The sequence below is a fragment of the Equus przewalskii genome, chromosome 29 (assembly GCF_037783145.1).
Source record: "Equus przewalskii isolate Varuska chromosome 29, EquPr2, whole genome shotgun sequence".
Taxonomy (NCBI): Eukaryota; Metazoa; Chordata; class Mammalia; order Perissodactyla; family Equidae; genus Equus; species Equus przewalskii.
This window is the reverse complement of record NC_091859.1, coordinates 8,505,107-8,518,047: the sequence shown is the minus strand read 5'-3', so window position 1 is coordinate 8,518,047 and position 12,941 is coordinate 8,505,107. Positions and strand designations below refer to the sequence as shown.

The 12,941-nt window shown below is 35.1% G+C and overlaps 1 protein-coding gene across 3 annotated transcripts in view; it reads right to left on the bottom strand.

The window, feature by feature from the left end:
• Positions 1–12,941, bottom strand: part of PTPRQ (protein tyrosine phosphatase receptor type Q) — a 206,806-nt gene that overhangs the window by 81,544 nt on the left and 112,321 nt on the right. For all 3 annotated transcript variants that reach the window (XM_070599139.1, XM_070599138.1, XM_070599140.1), the window contains one exon: positions 2,998–3,321. In XM_070599139.1, the coding sequence (XP_070455240.1) occupies positions 2,998–3,321 (324 nt within the window). The remainder of the gene's footprint in view (positions 1–2,997; positions 3,322–12,941) is intronic.

The following is a 12,941-nucleotide window of genomic DNA, read 5'->3' as shown; positions in this document are numbered from 1 at the left end:
GAAATGACATCCTCTGATTTAGGTTTAAAAGTCAGCCTGGACAAGGAAACAAAGGAAAAAATAAGTAAATGGGACTATATCAAACTAAAAGGCTTCTGCACAGCAAAGAAAACCATCAACAAGAGAAAAAGACAATTCACTGATTTGGGGAAGATATTTGCAAATCAAATATTGGATAGGGGTTAATATCTAAAATATATAAAAAACTCATACAACTCAGCCACAGAAACACAAACAACCCAATTAAAAAGTGGGCAGATATTTTTCCAAAGAAGATATACAGATGGCCAACAGACACATGAAAAGATGTTCAATATCACTAATTATTAAGGAAATGAAAATCAAAACTACAGTGAGATATCACTTCATACCTGTCAGAAAGGCTATTATTAAAAAGACAAGAAATACCAAGTATTGGAGAGAATGCAAAGAAAAGGTAACACTCATACACTGCTGGTAGTCATGTAAATTGGTGCAACCACTATGCAAAACAGTATAGAGATTCCTCAAAGCATTACAAATAGAAACACCATATATCCAGCTATTTCACGTCTTAGTATTTGTGCAAAAAATACAAAAAGATTAATTCAAAAAGATACGTGCACCTCTATGTTCATGGGAGCATTATTTACAATAGCCAAGATTTGGAAACAACCTAAATTGTTTCCTAAACCCATCAATGGAAGAATGAATACAAATGATGTGATATATATATATGCAATGGAATACTACTCAGCTATAAAAAGATGGAATCTTGCCATATGCAACAACATGGATGGATCTTGTGGTACTATGTTAAGCGAAATAAATCAGATGGAGAAAGCCAAATACCATATGATTTCACTCATATGTGGAACATAAAACAACAACAACAAACAAACAAACTCATAGACACAGAGAACAAATTGGTGTTAACCAGAAGGGAAGGGAAGCTGGGGGGAGGGTGAGGGGGTAAAGGGGGACATCTTGTATGGTGATGGATGAACACTAGACTTTTGGTGGTGAACATGATGTAGTCTTTACAGAAGTCGAAATATAACGATATACACCTGAAACTTATATAATGTTGTACACCTCAAACTTATATAATGTTATAAACCAATGTGACCTCAAAAAAAAAGATCAGCCTAGAAGCTCAGGAGGTCAGTTAGGGTAATGGAGTGGTAGCAGTAATGAAGGGTTGGACTGATACTATAGCAATGCAAATGGAGGGATGTGTTTAGAAGGCATGGTTGAAATGATTCATTGGCATAATTGAGGAGGAAAAGAATGCTTACATTTTCATTTTATGCAACCAGATGAGTAATGGTGTGCCTTACTAAGATAAGGAAAATTGAAGGATGAGAAGGTTTGGTATTTAGACTACATTAATTTTAGCAGGTATATTCAACATATATGCCCTATGATGTCAATTGATCAGATCATATACTGATCTGGTTTCTAGGGAGCAGTCAAGGAAGGAAATAGAGATTTGAGAATAATCAGTATACAAGAAGACTTTAAAGCCATCAGGCAGGATAAGGTCACTTAAGGTAAGATCTCTTAGGGGTTGTGTGTTGATAAGGAAACGGGCCAAGTGATGATTTCTGGGCATACCAGGGAGGTAGAAGAAAAACCAGAAGGCAGAACTTACGGAAAACAAGAGTCAATGTGCTAAAAGGAGAAGTCAGACAATTGTGTTGAAGGCTGAACTATCGGGATTCTATCGCAAATACTGAACTGCATTAACAAACATTTATTGGACATTGACTACACAAACATTATGCCAAGCACTCGGAAACAGAAATAAGCAACACATTTAGTGACCTAGAAAATAAAGCCTCTAGATCAAAGTTTATTTCACTACCTATAAAGGACTAAAGCAGCATCCATTTATCACTGAAAATCTGTGTGTGCGTGTGTGTGTGTGTGAATTACTCTATTAATAGGTATGAAAAACTTTTAAGAATATGTGATTTGGCATCGAAAGGAATCACCTAATAATAGTCTTGGTCAGGATAGGAGGATGGTAACATAAGATCTACGTTTGGAGGGTTTATGTGGGATGGTGTTCGATGGGTGGCCTGGCGGACTTGAAATTTGCCCTGGAGGGGTTGGGGCAGAAGTGGCATTTCAAGGACAGTGCTGCCATTCCTCAGAGCTCTGGCTGGCAGGACTTGATTTGCAAGTGATTTGTTTTGCATGGAAAACATAACAATTCTATACAGACAGTGTTCAGGATAAGTGATAATAGAAACTTGTTTACTTAATGATGGTTAATGATGCTGCCTAAGTAAGTAGGATAACTAGTTAGTTTTAAAATATAAAAATAAAATTGCAAGAGCAATCTTTACCTACACTTTGAGTGATTTCTATGGAAAAGAATTTAAAGAGCTTTTTCTTGAATGTCAAAGTCCTGCAAGATACGTAGATGGCAGAATAATCTTGAGGTTGTGTTTCTTCTCTGTATTTTTTCCTTCTCCCTTCTCAAGCTGGGAGCTGGACCTTTGGCATTTCTTTGCCTCAGAATTTTGTGTAGGCGACAAGCAAAAGCTGAAAAGCTGCTTGCAGAAAGATCCATCTGGCCTATCACAGATGCATGTGTGTGTGTGACTGTGTGTGTGTGTAAGTCCAAAGTCATTGACAAAGTTGTAAAGCCCAACTTAAAAGCAGCAGACCCTCCAGATTTGAAGGGAAAACGGAGGCAGGGATCAAGGGCACTTGATGGCAATCAGCATAGCCTAATGATAGACCACAAGAAAGGCCCACAATGCTTTGTTGCTATATAAGACTCTAGGACCTTGGTGCAACTCTGGAAGTTTGAGGAAAATCCTAATAATGACAAATTGAATTTCTCATTGGGATTCAATTAAATTAAAAATAAATATGCTATTACGTGAGTTAGTTTGTGTACTAACTCAGTAATTTTTATGTTCAGTGATTTCACACACAATTGTAAGTAGAAATCCTTAACATATAAATATAGAATACAACAAAATATAAATATACAATACTTACGGCCAGGCAGGGTTTGTGTAGATATCCAATTTGAAGCATTGCCGTAGCCGGCATTGGTGCTGGCAGCCACTTGAAATCTATACCATCTAAATTTCTTTAATCCATATACTGTCTGTTCAGTTAGGTCAGCTTCATAGAGGTACTGAATTTTTTGATATTCAACACAATCTTCAGATTCCCATTCTCTGCATGTTTGAGCCCGAAGTTGAGTGGTAATCTTGTAATTTTGGAAGTAGCCAAGGATAGTGTCAGGTCTCATCCATGTCAATGTTGCACTAGTTGACTGAACATTAGAAAAAGTAATATTTGTGGGAACACTGGGAACTAAAAAGGGGAAAAAATTGAAAACAATTGGAATTACCATTTTGTAACAGAAGGAAGAAATGGATTTGAACATATTCTTTTATTACGTACCTAGTGGAGATCTCCCTAATCACAACTGCCCTTAGATTAATCTCCTTATACTTAACGAGCAGAACCTTAAGGTGAGGTTGCAGGACCATGCATTCAAAAGGATAGAGGACCAAACTATTGTGATTTTTTTTATTCCTAGTTTTGCTCCCAAATTCATGCATTAGTGGCTTATATAAACTTACTCTGGCTTCATATATCAGCACTGGCACAAAAGGAAATTGCATGCTCATATAATCCTGAGTGCTTTCTTAGGTGTGGTCTGAGCTTTTAATATTCAGTTCCCACAGAAGACTTTCTTTTATATTTAAATATCTAGATGGACACAGGCACATCTTATATATAGTAATGTTGATCATAAAACCATTTTAAGTAAACAAAATCATTAAATAAATGGACAATTCATATGATTAATTGATTTTTATTTTATCTTGCATATACTTAAAATTAAAAAAACCCTTTCTAGAACATCACCAGTACATCAACATTAATACACAGACTAAAGTATCTGCACATCACCTACAATCAATGGTCCTACTTGGAGTCTCTTATTAGATTCGATATTAACCATTAGTTTGCTAAATGCTTACTATGTGTCAGACTATGAGCCTGGTGTTAGAGATTCAAGATACATGAGACTGTGTCTTGTTTTTAAGAAATAGCCATTTATTAGATAAGCACAGTCATGCATTGCACAGCAATGTTTCAGTCAATGAGATCGCATATACAACAGTGGTCCCATAAGATTAGTAACCTATAGCCTAGGTGTGTAGTAGGCTATCCCATCTAGATTTGTGTAAGTACACTCTAGGATGTTTGCACAATGACAAAATCACATAAACGATGCATTTCTCAGAATGCATCCCCATTGGTAAGCCACACAAAACTGTAATATAAGCATGTTATGGTTAGAAATATGAAAAAACAATGGACTAAGTGGTATGGGCACTTTCTTAAACCATGATTTTCCCTATATATGTGCAAGGGTCTTTGCTTATAAGGTTGAGATAGAGAGAATAACAAAGACTTGTATAAAAAAATCCATAATTCATAAAAAATAAATGTTAATATTCACACAAAAATAAGAAAATTAATAAATATTCAGAAAACTCATTGATTTCTAAACATATCATACTAATTCAACATTCAACAAATATCTAATGAGCACCTAATTTGTGCCAGGTACTATTGTAGGTGCTGAGAATTCAATGAACAAAACAGACAAAAGTCCCTGCCCTTGTGAAATTTATACTCGGGGGTGTTACATACAACAAAAGTAGAAATAAATATCGTATATAGCATTTTGGAGAATGACCTGTGTTACAGAGAAAAAGAAGGGAAGGAAGAAGGAGAGAGACTTCCAGGGATATTGAAATTTTAATTTGAATAGTCAGAGAAGGACTCACTGATTGAAAACATGAAGTTCCTGATGAAGGTGGGGAACTAGTCATGTGAATATTTGGGGGAAGAATTTTCCCAGCATGAAAATTCATGATTAAAGGCCCTAAGCTGGAAGCATGCATGGTATTATTTAAGAATAACAAGGAGGCCAGTGTGGCTAGTAGGAGTTGAGGTCTAAGAAGAAATACTGAAGGCTAGATCATATACAACATTGTAGGACATTTTTATAACATTCATTTGAGCAGAGGAGTGACAGGCTCTAACACATGTTTTCACAGAATAACTCTAGTGACTATGTTTGAGAATAGACTGAAGGGAGACCAGAGTGGAAACAGAGACAGTAATTAGTAGGCTGTTGCAATGTTAACACAAGAGATCACGATGGCCTGGACCAGGATGGCAGCATCAGAAGTGAAAGGAAGCATTCAGATTCTGAATACAATTTGAAGATGAGATGAGCTGACAGGAGTTGCTGATGTGTGACATGTGGAGTGTGAGAGAAAGAGAGGAGTAGAGGACAGCTCTAAAGTCTTTGGATTGAGCACATAGAAAGATGAAGTTGCTATTAACCAAGAGAGGAATGACTGTCAAAGGAGTAAGCTTTGGGAAAAAGACTAAGAGTCTTTCTGAGTATGTTAACTTTGAAATGCCAATCAGACATTCAGTATAAGTCTAATTGTGGATGGATGTATGAGTCTGGAGTTCTATAAAGAGGTCTGGACTTGAGTTAAAAATTTGGATTTCCTCCTAAATTTAGAAAATTATCTACAGATCTACTGCTTACATATTTGCCTAAATCTGTAAGAGAAGAGAAAATCTAATGCAATGGAAAACAAGTAGTAGATAATTTAAAGCCATATGATCAGATTCAGTTACTCTGTTTTCAAATACTAACATTTATCATCAAATCTTACTACATGCAATCAGACATTAACTTTTAAAGTAGCTTTACAAACGTAACACTTGATACACTACTGACAACACACTCCATCTTTCATCTTTAGTTACATAGAAAAGCAATTAGTGAAAAAGTTATTAAGTTATTTACCATTATAGAAGAAGTTTCAGAATTGGTTAAAAAGTAGAATCTCCATAATTATTCAAACCCCTCAGCCACTAAATTTGAACTCAGACCACTGGAAGATAAGACACATTTTCAAAATATTCTAACACAGAGGCCTGCCCAGGAGCATAACGTTTGAGTTCGTGCACTCTGCTCCGGTGGCCCAGGGCGTACGAGTTCCCATCTCAGGCACAGACCTACAAACCACTCATCAAGCCATGCTATGTCAGTTTCCCATAGGGAAAATAGAGGAAGACTGGCAACAGATGTTAGCTCAGGGCCAATCGTCCTCACCACGAAAAGAAAATTGAAAAAAAAAAATTCTAACACAAAGCAGAGAAATATGACAGATTTAGAGAGTTCAGGAAAAGTTTTCAGAGAAAAGGTGGCATGTGAGATGGGATTTCATTGATTTTAAAGGTAGAGATCCTGGAAGGGAGGTAATGTGATCTAAGTCGAATTTGACTCTAGCTTCTAATTCACGTTACCAATAACAAACAGAAAGGCTGCACAATAGCCTGGGGACATACCAGGTCAGAAGGATTTACCGACAGCTTATGAGGCAATAGAAAGTTATTAAGGTGTCAGAAAGAGATGTTCAGAAGTACATTTTATCAAGTGCAGTTTGGTAATTGAACAATGGGAAAAGGGACAAATTCATAGACGATTTATTGTTCAAGAAAGAAGAAATACAATGGTAGCAATAGGAAAGAAGTCAATTTTTAGATCTATTTTGGCAGCTGAATCCATGGAACAGGTAAATGAATCAGAAGATTACGGAGTCTCAGAATTTGAAGGAAGTTTAGAGATGATCTTGGTCAACATGTCTTTATGTCTGACCTTTATGTCAGGCAGATGTCCCCCAAGATTCCTTGTGCCTGAACACACCTTCTTCTCCTTCCAGTTTTTCAACCAAACACAGATATACGAACTGATGTGAAGGAATTCTGTAGCTATAATTAAGAATCTAAATCAGTTTACTTTAAAATAAGGGGGGATTTTCTGCTGGGCCTGACTTTATAACATGAGTCCTTAAAAGCAGAGAGTTTCTTTTGGCTAGTTACAAAAGGAGAAGTAAGACATTCAAAGAAAGAAATGGATTCAATGTACAAAAATTTCTCCATTGCTTGCTTTTGAGGAGGGAGTCACATGATAAAGGATCTAAGACATCTCTAGAAGCTGAGAGCAGCCCTTGGCTGAGTCAGCCAGGCAATGGGGTTCTCAGTCCCACAATTGTAAGAAAGAGAAATCTGCCACAACCATGTGAACATGGAAGAGAACCTGAGCTCCACTTGAGAATACAGCTGACTGACGCCTTGATGTTAGCTTGTGACTCAGGGTGGAGAACCCAGGCACAGTGTGCCCAGACTTCTGATCCACAGAACTTTGAGCTAATAAGAGGGTGTTGTTTTAAGCCACTAGGTTTGTGATAACTTGTGATACAACAATAGAAAAGCTATACAACTTCCCTCTACTCAAATGAATAAGAATGCATAATGGGGATTTGATTTAGATAGATGGTCAGGGAAGGCTTTTCCAATGAAGAATAATTTAATCAGAGACCTGAAGGATGAGAAGTAGCTTCGCAGGTGAAAAAAACATCAGACTGTGTTAAGACTTGAGGGAGAAGAGAGAGTGGCACATTGGAAACACTTAAAGAGGGCTGCCGGGCCCACAAGGAGAGAATCAGATACTGTTGAGCCTTCTAGACTGGATTCAAGATTGTTAGGTTTATCTTGAGTGCAGTGGGGATACTTGAGAAGTTTGATATTGGACTTTTATTGCATTAAAATGAATAGAAGAGGCTGTTCTTTCCCCATCCCAGTAAGAGGGATGACTAGATGCTCATAGTTCTATGACCAACTTTTTTTTTCCCCTCAAGATTTTAGGAAAGAAGACTTTAATAGCAAACTTTGTTGCACAGTAAAAATTTTCACCAAATTAATATTGGCCCATAGACTATAATTATTCTCCAAATAAGAGTTGCAGAGAAGAGAAGGTCTAAATAGGATAGTACTTTAAATTGACAAAGAAGCAAGGTCCATGTAAGAGTTTTTTTTAACCTGGTTAAAGGAAAAGTAACAATTGCAGTTGCCTTCCATGTGACAGGCACAGTGACAAGTCTTGCATAGACACCCAGTGTCTAGCACATATGGGCACTCAATAAAAGTTGACTATGTGAATAAATTATGGTTCATTGAACCAGTCCTTTGGTTTTAATGCAGCACAAAATTTTCTCCACATTTTTCTCAAATGTATTTAGAAAGATGAACCAGAAATAAATCTAATCATAGGCCAAATATGTAGTATAACTCATACACAATTTTTTTTTAACAAGGCTACCTCGGAGGCTCTCACAGATGACCAGCAGTAACCCTCATTTATATCCAGTATCTTCTCTTTTGATGAACTGTGTGTTGAACTAGACTATTTCAAGGCAACTGCCCTATTGAATTACAGATACAAAAAGGATTACACTCCTTTTAGCATGGAGAATCAGATTTCCATTCTTTAAGAATGACTAAAAACCTCAAACTTTTTCTATCCACAGATGGTACTAATTTGAACACATCATTCCATGCTTCCTGGAGTAATCACGCAGCTTGCTTAGATTTTCTAAACATGACTGAACTGTGATGAAGCGATCAACATTCACTGCCAAGGTATTCTGTAAATTACATTTTTATTCATAAATTATTCTTATTGGTGAAATACTTTCATCACAGTTGAAATGAAAGTCTTTAGATCTATACAAGTAGAATTTGTTACAGGTTTAAATGCATGTCAGGTTTTAGTGACTACTTAGTAGATTTCACTTAGAAGATGAAAATGTGTGTAAAATGTAATTATTCTCTAAACTTCTGAATATCAATTACTAGAAGTTGTCGACCTCTCAAGACAGGATTCTGATGGTAGTTTGTATTGACTTCTCACTGACCTGGTTAAGTATACTAACATGGAAGGAAGACCAAGTTTCCTTAATTCTTTATTTATGACTATACATTTTTATCTTCAAGCGCAGATGTACTTTCTTTTAAGCAAAACAGATGTCTGAAAATTTATGTTTATAAATTATATTTATAAAAGTTACAAAAGTATCAACAGTACTTTTTAGTTTATTAAGAATATTGTTGTCTCTACTAAGTTTAAATAATCTATAATCCTTTTAGAAACCCAAGGTACAAATATGTGATCTGAGCATACACAAATAAAAGTACAGTTTACTAACACTAACACAGTATGGATCAGTATAAAAATAAAAATTCCTGCAAAGTTGAGTGCAAAGAAAATTTCAGCATACCAGATATAAAGTTTGCACTAACTTGAATTTAACCAATAGCATTTACTAGACATTCACATTGAGTCGTGTGGGCTAATCATAAGTCTCAGGGTACAAGCTTCTTTTCATATATATATATGAAAACTCATTCAGCTAATAGAAACCACTACAAATAAGTGATGCCAAAAGGAAAGTCTCTCAATGGAAGGAAAAGATCTAGGAGCTGTTATTTGAAGGAACAATGGAGGATTAATAGAGATGTGGAAGAAAAAGTGTTTAAGTAGATTCAATGTGGGGAGAGATATAAAAGTGGCAATAAAATGTTTGTCAAGGGCTGGGAAGTACACTAGACTGGAAAAAGAAAGTCTAAGGAAGTAATAAGAAAAAAACAGGGGCCATGAAATGTGATGTTATTGAAATGCACTGAAATTTTGAAAGATGAATTTAGATGACTACAGTAGGCAATAAAAAATAATCAACAGAGATTGATTGATTGATTGATGAGTAAAGTACAAACTTAAAGAAAAGCCTGAGTCTCTGTATAGCTAGTTATTAGGAAAAGGTAACTTTGATAGAAACTAGTTAGATATATGCAATACAATGCAGATAACAAGGATAAAAAAGAATAATTAGGAATAGAGTTAAAGTAAAAGGCAAAAGAATATTGACAGAATGTGATGATTTATTGGGCAGAGAGGAAATAAGAATAAAACAAATGGAATGAACCTGGGAATTAGGTTAATAGATAAAATACACTGTACACTTCCTAGAAAGAGGCTATGATTCGGCTCTGACTGTTATAGCAAATAATACAAAGGAAAGATCAAGACAATAAATATCTGCGACCATAAATAAAGACAAATTAAATGAACAAAAAATTGCAATAATCTCTGGTGCTGAGATCAAAGATATATTTCTCTCCCACAAGTTACATCAACAGGGTATCATGTAATTTAATGAACGACATCCACAGCAACATCCTTCCCCAGCAAATACTAAGTATGTTTAACTCGGCTTTTCTTATAATGTCTCTCAGAGTGGGTGGGTGCAATAATTACCAAAAACATTTTTGTAAAACTATTTCTTCAGAGGTTCTAATTATTCAGTTGAGGTACACTTCTCTCTGGCAGTTTGGTTTAACCTACAGATAGATTTTAAAGTAGCTGGAGCAGAATTTACCAAAATGTGCTACATAAACCTGATATTAGGTGATACTACAAAGCTGAGAAGATGGATTGGCACACTCTTATTAGTGTGATAAATTATATCAGCTTAAAATATTGAAAGAGAATTGAGAAAGTGTCACCAATGTTGATTGATGAACAAATGTCACCAATGCTGACTGTAATCAAATGCTACTTGAAACCATTCTTCTTTTCTAAGGACTGTGGCTGTAAAGAAAATCTTGATAGATTAAAATATACAAAAGAAGGGCTGGATCTAAAGTTTGGGGAAAGCTCTAAAAGAAAGAAAGAAGACTTTGAATTTTTCAGGAATTCCATAAGAGAGAGAAAGAGAGAGGATAAAAGGAGAGATGGAAGGAGAAACAATCAATAGAGGAGAAAGGATCAAAGGCTGGAGCGAGATTGAGGACTGTGAAATAAAGTAGCCAGTAGAAAAATTCCTGATTGTCAAAATATTTTTAAGAGCAAAAATATCTACTGTTTAATTTAAAGTCTTGTATATTATTACAATGTAAAACGCCTCTTCTATGTACTTATCATAAAATGTCCAGTAAGGTTATTGCACATGAAGATGCTTGGTGTGACTAGAATTGTCAAAATCATGCAAAAAATAATTTTGCAGAAGTAGCCAAAAATTTATACCAAAATATTCCAGTGCTCAAACATAGTAAGTTTGGACGATCTATCTGATGATGCCAGAATAGCTTGCATCAGACTAATTCTCCTGTAGATAACAACTATAAACTCTGGGGGGGGGGGCCAAATAACTGCTTTTGGATTGAGGTGTCAGAGAATGGGATATGAGACTGCCAGAGTAGTTGAAAGAGGGGAAGCCACAGAGGCATTAGACTCAAATTCTGGGTCTAAACTCCCCTGAAATCCTTGGCTAATCTCTTAATTATACATATAGAAAGGACATGCTAAAGAAGCACAGTGCAAAGCAACAAAAGAAAAACTGAGCGGAAAGTTTGGTTGCTTCCCAATGAAAGGGAGACAGAATTTAGAATTTGAATCCCACCAAACTAATGGATTAGTAAACAGCTCAGCCCTCACATTAAAATCCCAAAAGGGCAATATATTTACTTTTCACTCTAAGTCCTAGGATTAACGAATTCCTTCAATAAACAAGGGTGAAACCAAAACCACACATTCACAAAATTACAATTCAGTAATTTAATGGAGTGTTTGAATAAAAAGCCAACACTCTTCAGAAGAAGAAAACAAAATCTAGAGTTTCTGCAAAACGTCATCAACAATGTCCAATACAAGCTTGAAAATTACTAGGCAGTCAAGAAAATCACTAGTGACAGGAAAATGTGACTCACAGTGAAGAGGAAAAAGTGTTCAGTAGAAAGGGATCACAAGCCATCTTAAGTGTAGGAATTAGTAAAAAATTAATTTAAAGAAGCTATTATAAATATTTTATTTAACTTAATGGAAAACACGGTTGTAATAGCTAATGGGGAAATGGGAAATTTCAGCAGAGAAACAAAAATAATGAAACAGAACTAAATAAAAATTCTTGAATTTAAAAGTACATCTGAAATAAAAAATTCATTGAATTTGTTTAACACCAGGTTAAAGATGGCAAAATATAGTCAATGAACTTAACACATCAATAGAACTCCAATCTGAAGGAAAAAGAAAAAAAGTGAAAAAATTTAAGAAAGCCTCAGTCACTTAAGGAATGATATACAGAAGTATGTAATTGCAGTCCAAGAAGAATAGAATAGAAGACGGCAGAAAAATATTTGAAAAAATAATGCCCCAAAATTTCTCAAATTTTTGAAAAATATTAATTTACCAATACAAAAAGCTAAACCCATAGTGAAATAAGTGCAAGAAAAATCACTGTTGTCAAACTGCCCAAAAATAAAGATACAGAAAAAAATATTCAAAAGTGCCAGAAAAAAGAACATATTTCACACATAAGAGCTAGTGATATAAATGGCAGCTGACAGTTCCTCAGAAAAAATGAGTACTAGGAGACAAAGGAATGACATCTTTAGAGTGAAAAATATTGGGAGAGTGGGGAACCATCAACCCAGAATTCTGCATTCAAAGAAAGCATCCTTCAAAAGTGGAAGCAAAATAAGTCTATTTTCAAAGAAGTAAAATCTGAAAGAATTTGATGTTAGGATAATTGCTCTAGAAGAATTCTGAAGGCAGTTGTTTAGCTGAAAGAGAAATGACACTAGTTGAAACTCATAACTAGTGGAATAAATGAAGAGCACCAAAGACGATAATTACATGAGAAAGATACATGATCTTTTCTTAATTTATTTAAATGTCAACCGGCTCTGTAAGTAAAAATAATACAATAAATGGTGCAGTTTACATAGATGTAAAATACGTAGATGTCAAATATATGAGAGCAACAGCACAAAGTACAGTGAAATATATGGAATTGTACTTTTACAAAGTTCATACATTTTATGTGAAGTTGTACAATATTAATATAAGTAGCTATTATAAGCTAAAAAGTAATATCATAGTCCCTTGAGCAACCACTAAAAATAATAAGACAAGAAAGCATAGATAAAAATCCAATAAAGGATTTCAAAGAGAAAGTGAAAACTATTCAATTAATTCAAAGGAAGGCAGG